The sequence below is a fragment of the Microcebus murinus genome, chromosome 12, assembly GCF_040939455.1.
Source record: "Microcebus murinus isolate Inina chromosome 12, M.murinus_Inina_mat1.0, whole genome shotgun sequence".
Taxonomy (NCBI): domain Eukaryota; kingdom Metazoa; phylum Chordata; class Mammalia; order Primates; family Cheirogaleidae; genus Microcebus; species Microcebus murinus.
In genome coordinates, this window is record NC_134115.1 from 5,362,452 (window position 1) to 5,377,559 (window position 15,108).

Consider the following 15,108-nt stretch of genomic DNA (forward strand, 5'->3'; position numbering starts at 1 on the left):
CAGAGGCCTCTTCCACGGCCTCGCAGGGCCGATCCTCTCCCCACCCGACAAGTGCGGGCGGCGAGGGCAGGAAAGCTGAGGGGGAATTCCCGGAGAGAAAGAAAGCCCTTCCTTCTGCAAACTAAAATAAAATCCGAAAGGGCGATGAATGACCCAAGGGCCCGTGTCGCGCGCCGGCCGTGGGGGCAGCACGGCTGGTCGTCCCCGCGCGGGCGCGCTGAGTCCGCAGAGGGCGCAGGGGCGCGGTGGGTTCACCGCGGGGCCGCCGCCCTGCGCAGGCCCGTCTCCGGCGACTGGGGGTGAGGAGCCGCGTCCTGCCGCGGCGAGGACGGTGGGCGGGACAGCCGCTCGCAGTAAACTCTTCAAATGGCAAGTCCTGCGGCCCTCTGTCCCAGTCGCATCCGTCCTTCTGTCCCGGCCTCGTCCTTACCAGGAGAGCTGGGGACAGCCAGGCCGCACAGCGGGTCCCTATGGGGGGGGCTGGCTGCGCGGCAGATGCACAGCCCGGATCCCCGGACCCCCGCGCTGCTGTGGCGCAGGCCTCAGTCTGGCACGAACCACATTCCGTCCTGCACACACTTTTCCGGTTCCCACCTGGAATAAACCTAACAAAATCTTAAGGCTCCCGCCAACTGGCTGACTGAATGGACCCCCTCTTGGCCAAGGGGATACTCTAAAGCTGAATTGCCTTCCAGGAGGAGGGAGGTCAGACATGCCTCATCATGCCCCCTCCCTTCTTGGGGACTTCCTTTGTAACCCATTAACAGGCCTAAGGGTATGCAAGACACACCTGCAGGCCCTCAATTTGCACAACAAATCTATGTCCCACAGTTTATTTCTGATAACAGCTCCTTATGTTGAAACATTCCAAGCCTTTAGACAAAGCTTCATGTCTTTTTTTTTTTTTTTTTTAATTTTTTTTTTATTTTGAGACAGAGTCTCGCTTTGTTGCCCAGGCTAGAGTGAGTGCCGTGGCGTCCTAGCTCACAGCAACCTCAAACTCCTGGGCTCGAGTGATCCTTCTGCCTCAGCCTCCCGGGTAGCTGGGACTACAGGCATGCGCCACCATGCCCGGCTAATTTTTTATATATATATATCAGTTGGCCAATTAATTTCTTTCTATTTATAGTAGAGACGGGGTCTCGCTCTTGCTCAGGCTGGTTTTGAACTCCTGACCTTGAGCAATCCGCCCGCCTCGGCCTCCCAAGAGCTAGGATTACAGGCGTGAGCCACAGCGCCCGGCCAAAGCTTCATGTCTTTAACCAATTATAAGTTGAAGATTTTTTTTTTTTTTTTTTTTTTTGAGACAGAGTCTCGCTTTCTTGCCTAGGCTAGAGTGAGTGCCATGGCGTCAGCCTAGCTCACAGCAACCTCAAACTCCTGGGCTCAAGCAATCCTCCTGCCTCAGCCTCCCGAGTAGCTGGGACTACAGGCACGAGCCACCATGCCCGGCTGATTTTTATATTATATATATATTAGTTGGCCAATTAATTTTTCTATTTTTTTATGGTAGAGACGGGGTCTCGCTCAGGCTGGTTTTGAACTCCTGACCTTGAGCAATCCGCCCGCCTCGGCCTCCCAGAGTGCTAGGATTACAGGCGTGAGCCACCGTGCCCGGCCCCAAGTTGAAGAATTTTTAAACCCACCTATAACCTGTAAGCCCCTGCTTCAAGATGGCGCACCTTTTCGGGCCAAACCAAGGTATGCCTCCCACGTATTGATTTATGACTTTATCTGTAACCTCTGTCTCCCTAAAATGTCTAAGACCAAACTGTAATCCAGCCACACCCAGTCCACTTGCTCAAGGCTTCTTGGCAGTTGCTCCAGGTCATGGCCCTCAAATTTGGCTCAGAATAAACCTCTTCAAAATTATTTTACAGTTTGGCTTATTTTCCATCGATACTTTCAACAGTGTGTTTCTAAACCTGAGGGTGAGCTGATCCCTCCTGTGAACTGGACTCTCTCCAGCCTGCAGGCACCCGCGTGGCTGAGGGTCCTGTTGAGTGCTGTTTCCTGGGCTTTGCCACTGTCCCTCTGAGTGCTGTGAGGGTTGAAAGCACAGCTGTAAGCAAAGGTTGGCAGTCAATGCTCACTTCTGGAAAAGAACTGTGAACTAAAATAAAATCTTAAGGCCCCCCTTGAGCAGCTGACTGAGTGGACCCCCTCCTGGCCAAGAGGATGCCCTAAAACTGAGTTGCTGGCCATGAGAAGGGAGGTCAGACATGCCTCACCATGCCCCCTCCCTTCTTGGAGACACCCTTTGTAACTCACTGGCAGGCCTATGGCTGTGCACGACACACCTGCAGGTCCCCGATTAACACAACAAATATATGGCCCAGTAGCTCGCCTCTGATTAACAGACTTCCTTATCCTAACTTAAAACATTCCAAGCCTTTCGACAAAGCTTAGCTTCATTTTTTTAACCACTTATAAGTCAAAGAGTCTATCACCTGTACCTGTACCTATAACCTGTAAACCACACTCCACTCCATTGGAAATGTCCCATCTTTTCAGGCCAAACCTATGTATGCCTTCCAAGTATTGATTTATGACTTTACCTGTAACCCCTGTCTCCCTGAAATGTGTAAAACCAAACTGTAACCCAGCCACAGCGAGTCCACTTGCTCAAAGCTTTTTGGGTGTGGCTCCAGGTCATGGTGCTCAAATTTGACTCAGAATAAACCTCTTCATTTTACAGAGTTTGGCTGGCTTCTTTTCTGTTGACAGGACAATGGTCCAGAAGTTAGATTATTCCTGCCACCTGTCTTGGGCTGTTGGTGGCTCCACTTCACCTGAACAAGGACATTTCAAGCCCATTAATTCTGCAGATTGGAATGACTGACAGCATAGCTGGTTCATGTGCATGCATCTGATTAATCAAGTCTACTTTAAGAACACCTTCACCTGTAAGCCCTCCAGAAATCCTGACTCAGTGGCACAGGAACCTCCACTGTGAAAAGCTGGAGGGTCACTTTGACGCCCAGCATGAAAGGGCAGCCACCTCAGACTGCAATTTCTTGGGTATCTCGAAGCTGACGTCCTGAGAGTATACCATGGGGTGGGAGGGTGGGGCCCTTGGATCAGGTGAGATTCATAAAGGGGACAGCAGCCTGCTGAAGAAATTTGCTGCTGTTAAAAATATGGCCTTTCTTCTCCCATCATCCAGAAACCTGATGAATCTTTTTCCCACAAAGATTCTTTTTCTGTTCCTTCTTTTTCTGCTCCAGAGACCAGAAAAATCCCTGCCCCGTCCCCTATTGTCCTGTGCACCTGGGGCTTTATTTCAACCCATTGTTGTGTTGATTCCTCCTAGTAAACTCACCCCTAAGCACCCTATATGGCTTGATGCTGGATTTTCACAGTTTCCTTGTGAGTCTGTTTTGAAAACAGGTCAGGGAGCAAAGCCTGTTTAGGGAGAGAAAGAGAGATATCCAGAGCCCTGTCATGGTGATTCTGCTTAACACAGGCAAAAGCCCCTCACCACCCCAATCAAAAACAAAAAACACAATGTGGCATGAGAACTAGTTAAGACTAACCAAAACCAAAGTGGACCTTGCAGCTCAGCACACCCTAATTACAATACATTAGCATGCGAAAAGAAACTCCCAGGACACGACAGTACTAGGAGGGACCCTATAAATTAAAAAAGGGAGGGTTCCCAGTTCTAGGAAATCACTGCCCCTTTCCAAGAAATAACATGAACAATCCTCCTCTGCTTAGCCTATAATTAAACTGTTGCTTAAATTAAAAAAAAAAAATCAAAAGAATCAAGGTGCTGTTCCTCCCAGCAGGGAGAACCAGCCTCCACTCAGTCTGGAGAACAATCTCCACCTCTGAATAAAACTTGCTTTACTTTTACGCTGTCTGCTCACTCTTTAATTCTTTCTCACACAAAGCCAAGGACCCACTTGGACTCCCAGTGGATCCCGGCATTGAGAACCACCTTCATGTGATACTCCCGTGTAGGAGATGAGAGGACGTTTTCTAATAAACGTGACCAGCCAGAAAGAGAAATCTCTGCCAACAAGATGGCAGAAATATCACCCTACAGCGGAGCTCAGTCACCAAACCCCACTGATGTCTACTCAGACCCTCCCAAAATAAACAGGAGGGAGAACAACGGGCGAGGGGAAGCCACTCAAAGCTAACGGAAACCATGCAGGAAGAAGACATTTAAGTGTATAGTTAAGACCCTTAGAAAGGATTAGATACTGCTTTCATGGAACTAGAAGAGAATGCTATGAAAGAGGGGAGAAGGAGAGAGAGAGAGAGGCAGAAACTGACTCAGAAAACTGAGGACTGAACTCTGATCTTTTTCTTTTGCTCAAAACTCCTTCCTAAGGAGGCCAGCTGAGTCAGGCTGACAAATGGTAAATTCCCACTAAGCAGATTTTGTTAACCAAATAAAGCAGTGGTTTACTTCCCAACCTGATTCCGGTATAGCATTAACATCACCTAAAAGATAAAAAGCCCCTATCTTAACTCAAGCATCCTAGCAGATGCCTTATCTTAAACTAGGAACATTCTCCGGTCTGGACCTCCCAGAGTGCTCACACCTTTATCTTAAATTAAGCATATCCTTTCTGGTCTTTTAGATAAAGCCTAACTCTCTCAACCAATTGCCAACCAAAGAATCTTTAAACACACCTATTGTTAGGGACCGGCTTCCTGCACCCCGCCAGGCAGACGAACAAAGACACCAAGGATGCAATTACTCAAGAGGAGCTTTATTTTCTGGCTAGCCAGGGTCTAGGCCCTAGAGTGCCAGCGCAGTGGCCGCTCTTACAGGCAAGGACCCTGACCAAAGCTGGGGCTCCCCTTTTATCCCCCCACCCTCTTGAACACCCGCGCTGTACAAGCTGATTGTGCGTGTTAGTCTTTAAAATGATTGGTGGACTGGTAGCCCACCGGCGGCAAAGGGGGCTTTCTCCCTTATCTGGCCCCATACCTATGCGTCCAGCTGCAAGCAAGCGATTCTCAGAAGCAGAAATATGCGTTTAGCCGATAGCTCTACCTTTGGGCCCCAAGCTAGCAGTTTCCAGGAGCCGATTACTCCTCCCCTGGGCCCATTTTCTGTTATCCGGGCTCGCACAAGTGAGCCAGCAGCTTTGGGGTGCAATCAGGCCCTTACATTCCCCCCTTTCTTTAGACCATTGACGAGCACTCTTGCTCGTCCCTTGTGTTTAGCTTTTGGTATTGTTGTTGCAATACTAGAAGCTGTACAGTGCTAATCCGCTCTTTTATAAATGCTACTAGTCTATTAACTAGACAAGGCCCAAACGTGAGGGCTAAGAGTATTATAATGAGTGGGCCCAGTAGGGTGGATATCAGTGTAGTTAACCACGGGGAGCTGTTAAACCAGGACTCAAACCAGCCTGCTTGCTGTTCGTGTTCTCGTTTGCGGCGGGCAAGTCCTTCCCTGACCTTAGCCATGGATTCTCTAACAACTCCTGTATGATCCACATAGAAACAACATTCTTCTCTAAGAGCAGCACATAGTCCTCCTTGCTGGAGGAACACTAGATCTAGCCCCCTCTGGTTCTGGAGCACTACCTCGGATAGGGAGGTTAGTGACTTTTCTAGGTGTGAGATGGACTCTTCTATTCTCGCTATATCCTCATTTATGGCTGCTCTTAGGCTATGAAACCCCTTTTGCTGCATTGCCAGGGAAGAGATACCAGTTCCTGCTCCGATTGCTCCTAAGCCAAAAAGAGTAGCCAAGGTTATGGCTGTGATGGGCTCTCTTTTTTTTAAAAAAATTAGGTTAGCAGCTCTTTGCCCTATCATACCCTCATACATTGTCTCTTTAGTGTGGTATATTATTCTTGGGAACACTAATACCATTATACAGTAATCTTCAGACTCATTGAAAATAGACATACTAAGGCAAGGAGTCAGACCGGTCTTGGAACAAACCCACCACCCACCTGGCCCGGGGATAACCCACTTTGTTTTCTTAGATAGGCTTAGCGTCCTGTTACCTTTGGCACAGAGTGGTGCATGGCTGGGAGGCACTGCTCCTAAACAGATACCTTTACCAAGAACTGACTGGAGGGTGAGTCCGGGGCCCTTACGATCCCACTGGCACGTTTTAGGGGAGTCTTCTGAAGACAGGTTAAAATAAGTGGCCAGCCCCACTGCCTCATAAAAAGGGGGCCTTATGTCATAGCACAACCAACAGGCCTGTGTGGCATTGGGACTTGTACGGTTTAGTGCATTATATGCTGCTGTCAGCATTTTCTATAAGGGATCTGTGAGCTCTCTATCGGGCGATGGGCCTCGGGGACTACTTGTGCTAGCCATTAGTTTGTGGAGAGTCCCTTTGCTGGAGGTGGTCTGGGGTGCTGCCGGGCCGGGCCTGGCAGTAGCTGGCCATGGATGTAGTACCTGGTTGGGTCCTACTGCTGTTGGGAGCGGGGTAATTTTAAGTTTGATATATATTAGTGAGCAAACGTGCGGTCTTTGGTAGAGACATATCCCCCATGAGAGTCCTGTTATCTACCGCCTATCTTTTTTTCTCTTTTCTGTAAATTTTACCCTTATTAGGTTGCAGTCTCTGGCATACCTGTTTTTAGTACAAGGTTGGACATAGGACATGCTAATGAGAAGAGGTTGTGCCTGCCATTTCCATTCTCTATCATTGGTGGTCACACACCACCATTTGGCACAATAATAACTTCTAATACCCCCACACTGACGGTTTTTCTGAGGGGGCCGGAATTCCGGACAGGCATAGAACCCATTCCGGCTCATAGAGGTTCGTTCTATGTCTTCCCTCCATGGTCCAGTTACCCAAGTACTGGGGATTGGGGCAGCACCAGGGCCTCCTGAGGATATCGCTATTGTCTGTGCTGGCTTTTCTAGGGGGTTGACTTTTTCTAAGTTAAAATATAAGTCCGGCCACCAACTGTTTAAGGGGGCCACCCCAGAGGTCACGTTCCAGACCTCATGGGTTTCTTGATTGACAATTTCCCATGTCAGACTATGGGGTTTGTGGGGATTGAAATTGTTCATCACACTTACAACACCCCCACCCATTAACAAAATGCTCTCAAGGAGATATAAAACAAACCCTGCATACATTTTTGTAGTGAGGTCTAATCTCCAGGTGCCACAGCCCCAAGTCTGAGTCTAGACAGTATAAGCAGTAGTCCAAGAGGAATAGGACTCAGCTGGCTTCTTGTGGCGCTGCTGCTACTCGAGTCAGCCTGACCTTCAGTGGGTTCTCTGGGTCCACCGTCGCTCTCCACTGGCTCCGGCACCGTTCTAGGTCGTTCTTGTTGGCTGGCCTTACGTGGGAGTGGTGTATCCAAGTTGATATGCCGTCTACCTTGAGAGCAGTGGGGGTAACGAGAATAATTTGATGAGGTCCCTTCCACCTGGGCTCCAGGGTTTTACTATTATGTCTCTTTACCCACACCCAGTCACCCGGTTGGTGCAGGTGATAAGGGAGGTCAGCATCTGGTCCTGCCGCATCGTATACGGCCTGAAGTGCTGGCCATATCCGACTGTGGACATGCTGTAAGGCCTGTACAGCTTGTAGTATTTCTTTAGGGTGTTTTGGAAGTGCCCCACTGCATTTTGGCCTAGGCACCACTGGTGGGGGAGTACCATACATAATTTTAAATGGAGTTAGTCCCAGATGGTAGGGGGTGTTCCGGACTCGGAACAGGGCGAAGTGAAGGAGGGTCACCCAGTCTCCGCCAGTTTCTAGTGCCAATTTAGTCAAAGTCTCCTTTAGTGTTCTGTTCATTCTTTTTACCTGTCCTGAGCTCTGGGGGTTATATGCACAATGTAACTTTTAATTGATCTCTAGGGTTTGGGCTAATTTTTGATTTATCTGACTTATAAATGCAGGTCCATTATCGGAGCCCATTCTTTTTGGCACCCCGTATCTAGGGATAATTTCTTCTAATAACTTTTTGGCTACAGTTAGGGCAGCTTCATTTTTAGTAGGGAAAGCCTCGACCCACCCAGAAAATGTATCTATCATGACTAGTAAATACCGGTATCCGTATTTCCCAGGTTTTACCTCTGTGAAATCTACTTCCCAGAACAGTCCTGGCTGCCTCCCCCTTTCCCTCGTACCTGTGTGAGTCCCCTTGGTTTTTCCCAGTTGCATAACCTGACAAGCTTGGCAGTCATGGACGATATCGGCGGCCACCTGTCTCTGTGACTTGAACCTCAACTGAGCAGTATCCAGCAGCTGGAGCATTTTGTTTTTTCCTAAATGGGTGGTCTGGTGTAGATGCTGTAACACATACCGTCCCAAAGCTTCTGGCATTATCATGCGATGCTCTTTGTCCCATATCCATCCGTCCTCGCCTTGGTGTGTATTTTTCTGTTCTTCGGCCCAGGCTTTGTCTGTCTCTGTATAGGTGGGCACTGGGGGTATCTGTACCATTCCCGGAGGCGGCAGGCCGGGGCCCGTGTGTAGGACGCTTAGTGGCATGCCCTCGTACGCAGCCTTTTTGGCTTCTGTGTCTGCCTGCCTGTTTCCTTTTGCTTCTAGGGAGTTCCCACTTTGGTGTCCCGGGGTGTGGACTACCGCCACTGCCTTTGGCAGTAGGATGGCTTCTAGCAGGTGGAGAATCTCTGGCTTGTGCTTGATCTCTTTTCCCTCTGCCGTGATGAACCCCCTTTCTCTGTAGAGGGTCCCGTTTATATGCACCGTCCCAAATGCATAGCGACTGTCGGTGTATACAGTCAGCCTCTTTCCCTGAGCCCGGCGGAGTGCTTCTGTCAGCGCTATCAGCTCTGCCTTCTGAGCAGACGTTTCCTGTGGAAGGCAGGCCGCCCAGATAAGCTTGCCCTGGCTATCGACTATGGCCGCCCCTGCATACCTGTGTCCCTCTCGGACGAAACTGCTCCCGTCCGTGAACCAGATGAGGTCGCTGTTCGGAAGGGGGCGGTCCTTCAAGTCTCTCCGGGCCATCTGGGTTTCAGCCAGGATTTCGAGACAGTCGTGCTCAGGTGCTGCTGATTCTGGAACAGGCAGGAGCGTTGCCGGATTCAGGGTGGCGGGGGCCTGGAACTCGATGCGAGGTGCATCCAGCAACAGTCTTTGGTAGTGAGTGAGCCTTGCATTTGTGATCCATCGCCCCGGAGGCTGCTTTAAAACCCCTTCTATGGCATGCGGAGTAGTGACTATCAGTCTCTGTCCCAGGGTAAGTTTATCAGCATCTTTTACTAATAGGGCTGTGGCCGCGATCACTCGTAAGCACGCCGGCCATCTGGCTGCCACCGGATCTAACTTCTTTGACAGATAGGCCACTGGTCTCTTCTAGGGCCCTAGGGTTTGTGCGAGCACCCCCTTTGCAATGCCCTTTTTTTCATCTATATAGAGGTGGAATTCTTTGGTGGGGTCAGGGAGCGCTAGGGCAGGTGCTTTTAGCATGGCCGTTTTTAGGACTTGGAAGGCATTTGCCATTGTCTCAGTCTATTCCCATGTTTGCCCTGTTTTGCATTTTTCATATAAAGGGCGGGCCTTTTCCGCGAACCCCGGGATCCAAAGGCGGCAGTAACCCACCGACCCCAAGAATTCTCTTAACTCTCGGCTCGAGGTCGGAGTGGGTATTTGTAACACAGTCTGCTTCATAGCTTTAGTCAGCCACCTTTGGCCCCCTCTTATCTTATACCCGAGATAAGTGACTTTATCTCTGCAAATTTGGGCCTTCTTTGCACTGGCTCTATACCCCAGCTCGCCGAGTGTTTTAAGTAAGTCTCTGGTACCTTTTAGGCAAGTCTGGGGGTCAGGGGCAGCCAGCAGCAGGTCATCCACATACTGCAGCAAGGTTACCTCGGGGTGGTTGGCGCGGTACTCACTCAGGTCATCCTGGAGGGCCTCGTTGAAGAGGGTGGGTGAATTTTTGAACCCCTGAGGCAGCCTGGTCCATGTCAGTTGCCCATAGACCCCTCTCTCTTCGTCCTGCCACTCAAAGGTGAAAATCTCTTGACAGCGTGTCGCCACAGCCAAACTGAAGAAAGCATCTTTTAGATCTAGAACTGTATACCAGGATAACGTGGGAGAGAGCGAGCTTAGCAGAGTGTAGGGGTTTGGAACGGTAGGGTGGATGTCCAGAGTCCTTGCATTGACTTCTCTAAGATCTTGTACTGATCTATAATCTTTTCCTCCAGGTTTCTTTACCGGCAACAGGGGTGTATTCCAAGCTGACTGGCATTTTCTGAGAATCCCACTGTCTAGGAGTCTCCGAATGTGGGGTGTTATCCCCGCCTTTGCCTCCCGGGACATGGGGTACTGTCTGACACGAGCCGGCTCAGCACCCGGCTTTAGTTCGATGTAGAGGGGCAGCCTGTGCTTGGCCCACCCCGTACCCCCTGTCTCAGCCCAAGCCATGGGAAATTCTCGGAGCCATTGATCTATACTGTCTCCCCTGCTCTTTGTGGGCTGGTACAGTCTATATTCATCCGCCTGTGTCAATGTTAGAACCTGGGTGACCCGGGGGCCGCTGAGGGGTCTGCCTTCATTGTCAGTTACCATTATCCCCCCCTCTTCAAAGTGAATTTGGGCCTTGAGCTTGGTGAGTATGTCTCTGCCTAGTAGTGGTGTGGGGCACTCAGGAATGACCATGAAAGCGTGACTCACTTGTCCTGTTCCCAAGTCTAATCTTCTCTGTGTGGTCCACTGATATAACTTAGTTCCAGTCGCTCCCCGCACCCAGCTGGTCCTTTTAGATAATTTCCCTTTATTTTGAGTTAGTACAGAATGTTCAGCCCCGGTATCTATGAGGAAGTCTACTGGATTCCCCTCCACCTATAGAGTTACCCTGGGTTCGGGGAGAGGAGCCGAACCCCGTCGCCCCTAGTCATCCTCTGCTTGACCCACCACCATGACCCCTTTAGATCCCCCCAATCCCTGCCCCCCTTTCTTCTTGGGGCACTCTTTTGCCCAGTGCCCATGTTCTCTACAACAGGCACACTGGTTCCTGTCAAGCCTCTCTCTCTGGAATCTGGGCCCTGCTCTGTTCTCTGATCTTTCCTCCCACCTTCTCTCTCTCTCGGCTAGCAAAATTTTAGCCATTTCTTTATTTGCTTTCCGCATCTCTCTAGCCTGAAATTTTCTGTCTTCTTGTCTTATCCTCTCTGTCTTTTCTTCTGATGTCTCTCTATTATTGTAAACTTTTTCTGCTACCTCTAATAGGTCCTGTAAGGTTTTCTCTCCTAGTCTGTCTATCTTTTGCACTTTTCGCCTTATGTCTGAAGCAGCCTGATTCACAAAGGCCATCATGACAGCGGCCTTACTTTCCTCTGAGGTGGGGTCTATGGGGGTGTACTGCCGGAAGGCTTCCATGATTCTTTCTAAATATGCTGCCGGGCTTTCTTCTGGGCCCTGACGCACATCTCCTACCTTGGCCAAATTAGTCGGCTTTCGCGCCGCCATGCGGAGACCGGCCATCAGAGTCTGGCGGTAGACCCGGAGACGCTCCCTACCTTCAGCCTCATTGTAGTCCCACGGAGGTCGTTCAAGGGGGAACACTTGGTCAATTGTCCGTGGGTTTGTTGTAGGTCTACCATCTTCTCCTGGGACCAATTTCCTTGCTTACCCCTGTATCCTTTCTCTCTCTTCCGTGGTGAAGAGCACCTTAAGTAGCTGTTGGCAATCATCCCAGGTGGGCTGATGCGTGAAGAGAACAGAGTCTAATAGGTTAATTAAATCTTTAGGGTTATCAGAGAAATTAGAGTTTTGGGCTTTCCAGTTATAAAGATCACTGGTGGAGAAAGGCCAATATTGGTAATTCTGTGTCCCATCTCCCCCCCGGGGTCCGACTGCTCGCAAGGGGAATGTTTTCACAGGCTCCGGGTCGGGGGTTCGACCTGTGCGCTGTCTGGTGCCATAGGCTGGCCCTTTTTCCCCTCCCACAGCACTTAGTTGGGGCGCTGTTGCCTGGGAGATCGTGGGCGCTGTCCTGGGGTTATAAGGAGGAGGGGCATCAGGCTCGGTCAGCCCAATCAAATCTGGGTAAAGGTTGGACTCCGGGAGCACCTGGGTGGATGGGGAGTCCTGCTGTTCTTTCTTAGTACTACCTCGCACAGTGAGGACCTCGGAGCACCCCTGGGTGGATGGGGAGTCCTGCTGTTCTTTCTTAGTACTACCTCGCACAGTGAGGACCTCAGAGGACCCCCTAAAGGGCGGCACGAATGCTTGCATCCAAGGTGGGGGATCTCGCACTAAATCCTGCCAGACTATAATGTATGGAATCTGGTCTGGGTGCCCAGGGTGCCCAAAGACTTTCTCTTTTACTTTTTTTACCATGACTCTGTCAAAGGATCCCTCTCTAGGCCACCCGACATCAAACTCGGGCCATTCAACTTTACAAAGGGTGACTAGTTTGCCCCTCCTGATTTCCAGGGACAGACTACGGGCCCTTTCCCTCACGTCCTTAAAGTGGCCTGTTAGGAGAGAGAGAGGCGTTGTCATGGCTTGCCCCATGGTTGTTGCGGAGTCCTAGGGCGCGGGCCCCCCTCAGGGCTTAGGCTGGGGCAGGATTCCTCTGAATCTACTATGGGCAGGTGGCGGTACCGGCACTGGCCTAGGGCAGAGGCCTCTGGGGTGAGGATCCGACAGCAGATGACACAACGGGGACCTTTGGCCAATGCTGGTCTGCCCCGGATCGTGGCTCTAAGGTCCTCCTCTGCTCCTCTTCGCAGGTTTCCTAAATTGAAAATCTTGCTCTCGAGACCCATGCACACTCTCACTCTCCCCGGTGGTAACAAACAATGATGACAGACAAAACGTGATGACAGACAAAACGGACAACAGAAGCTAGACAGACTACAAGAGACAATGCCCTAACCTGGTCCGGACTTCCTTTCTCCGAATTCCTCCTGGCCCCCGCCTCTGGCGGCGAGACCAGTACCGGAGTCCTCCCGGAGCCAGAGGACGTCTCCGTCTGGCTCCGACCGGCGACCCTCCAGCGCGTCCGCCTAGGTCCTGTGCCGGCTTAGCAATCCCGGGAATCGTTCCTCGTCCTACTACACACTCGGCTAGTCCGGGTGTGGGGTCTCGCTCACTCCTCCCTCAGCTTTGTGCTCTACTCAGTGGATTGCAGGGGAGCCTTATCCCGGACGAGCCCCCAAATGTTAGGGACCGGCTTCCTGCACCCCGCCAGGCAGACGAACAAAGACACCAAGGATGCAATCACTCAAGAGGAGCTTTATTTTCTGGCTAGCCAGGGTCCAGGCCCTAGAGTGCCAGCGCAGTGGCCGCTCTTACAGGCAAGGACCCTGACCAAAGCTGGGGCTCCCCTTTTATCCCCCCACCCTCTTGAACACCCGCGCTGTACAAGCTGATTGTGCGTGTTAGTCTTTAAAATGATTGGTGGACTGGTAGCCCGCCGGCGGCAAAGGGGGCTTTCTCCCTTATCTGGCCCCATACCTATGCGTCCAGCTGCAAGCAAGCGATTCTCAGAAGCAGAAATATGCGTTTAGCCGATAGCTCTACCTTTGGGCCCCAAGCTAGCAGTTTCCAGGAGCCGATTACTCCTCCCCTGGGCCCATTTTCTGTTATCCGGGCTCGCACAAGTGAGCCAGCAGCTTTGGGGTGCAATCAGGCCCTTACACTATAACCTGTAAGCCCCCCCCCCTTGAGATGTCCCATCTCTTTGGGCCAAACCAATGTACGCCTCCCACGTATTGATTTATGGCTTTATCTGTAACCCCTGTCTCCCTGAAATGTATAAAAACCAAACTGTAACTCAGCCACAGCAAGTCCACTTACCCAAGGCCTCTTTGCAGTGGCTCCGGGTCATAGTCCTCAAATTTGGCTCAGAATAAATCTCTTTAAAATTATTTTACAGAGTTTGGCTTTTTCCATTGACAAAACAAAGAAATCTTTATATTAAAATTGTGATAGCAGATAAAAGGGCTGGTAGATAAATTTGAAGAAATCTCCCAAAAAGTAGAACAAAAGTGAAGAGAGGTAGCAGATAGAAAAGTGTAAGGAAGCTGTAAGGCCAGTCTAGGAAGTCAAACATCCAAATACTAGCAACTGCAGAAAGACACAAACAAGAAACAGAAGAGGGAAAATTAACAAAATAATTCTGGAGCATTGCCCAGAAGTAAAGTTGTGTGTTTGCAGATTGAACAATCACAAGAGCCAGGCACTAGGGTGAAAACAGAGGCTCCCTAAGGTATCATGCAAGTGTAGAACCACAGGCAAGAAGAAAATGTGGCGAGTTTGGAGAGAGAGGAATAGGCCACACTCACTGGGCTACGGGTCTCAATGCAGTCTTACCTCTCAATCATAACAACCATAACAAGGAACAAGAAAACCAGGGAAAGTGCCTTCGAATCACTGAAGGAAAATTGCTTTCAAGCTAGATTCTACACCAGCTAAGCACGCACTAAGTACACGTACAATAAAGGCATTTCAGATATGTGAGGCCTCAAAAAGTTTGCCTCCCATATAACTCCTTCTCAGGAAGCTATTAGAGGATGTATTCCAACAAAACAAGGGAGTAAACCAAGAAAGAGAATAACAAGAATGAGGAACTCAATGCAGGAGAGAAAGTCGTGGAATAGCATTGAGATAATTCCAAAGGCCAGGTTGACAGCCAAGTACAGAGAGGTAGGAAGACTCCAGAATAGATTTCCTCGAGAAGATGGAATGGATAGACCACTTGATGTGTCTCAATATCTCAAGAGGAGACTTGGATAACTAGTGGAAAGTTTGGGTTAGACTACTTATAGGTACTTAGCAGTTCAGGCTGCTATAACAAAATGCTATAGGATGTTTATAATAATAGAAATTGATTTCTCAGTTCTGTAGGCTGAGAAGTCCAAGATCAAGGTGCCAGCTGATTCGCTATCTGGCAAGGGCCTGCTTTTGGTCCATAGATGGCACCTTCTTGTTGTGTCTTCACATGGTGGAAGGGGTGAAGGGTCTTTTTTATATGGGCACGAATCCCACTCATCAGGGCTCTACTCTCCTCCCAAAGGCTCCTAATATCCACCTCCTAATATCATCACCTTGGGGACTAGGCTTCAACATACAAATTATGGGGGACAGAAACATTCAGGGCATAGCAGGTCCACTGTAAAGAAAAAAACAAAGCAAACAATCAGATAAGAAAATTCTGAACCAAACAT

General features: G+C 50.0%; 1 protein-coding gene across 2 annotated transcripts; it reads right to left on the reverse strand.

Annotated features, from left to right (window-relative positions):
• Window positions 1–7,168: 7,168 nt before the first annotated feature.
• LOC142874256 (uncharacterized) lies at window positions 7,169–12,675 on the reverse strand. Of its 2 annotated transcripts, none has more exons than XM_076008474.1 (2): window positions 8,089–8,935; window positions 7,169–7,326 (listed from the first exon to the last, which is right to left on the reverse strand). In XM_076008474.1, the coding sequence occupies exons 1-2, from the start codon at window positions 8,933–8,935 to the stop codon at window positions 7,169–7,171; spliced, it is 1,005 nt and encodes a 334-aa protein (XP_075864589.1). The 2 variants fall into 2 exon arrangements, 1 of the variants encoding a protein (XP_075864589.1); XR_012922056.1 differs by lacking the exon at window positions 8,089–8,935 and adding an exon at window positions 12,542–12,675 and having other exon boundaries at window positions 7,290–7,326.
• Window positions 12,676–15,108: the final 2,433 nt, after the last annotated feature.

Coding starts and splice junctions, on each gene's coding strand:
- LOC142874256 (XM_076008474.1), bottom strand. CDS start 8,935: ATGGCCCGGAGAGACTTGAAGGACCGCCCCCTTCCGAACAGCGACCTC. Junction 7,327..8,088: donor AACCAAGGGGACTCACACAG/GTACGAGGGAAA, acceptor CTCTCAAGGTAG/ACGGCATATCAACTTGGATA.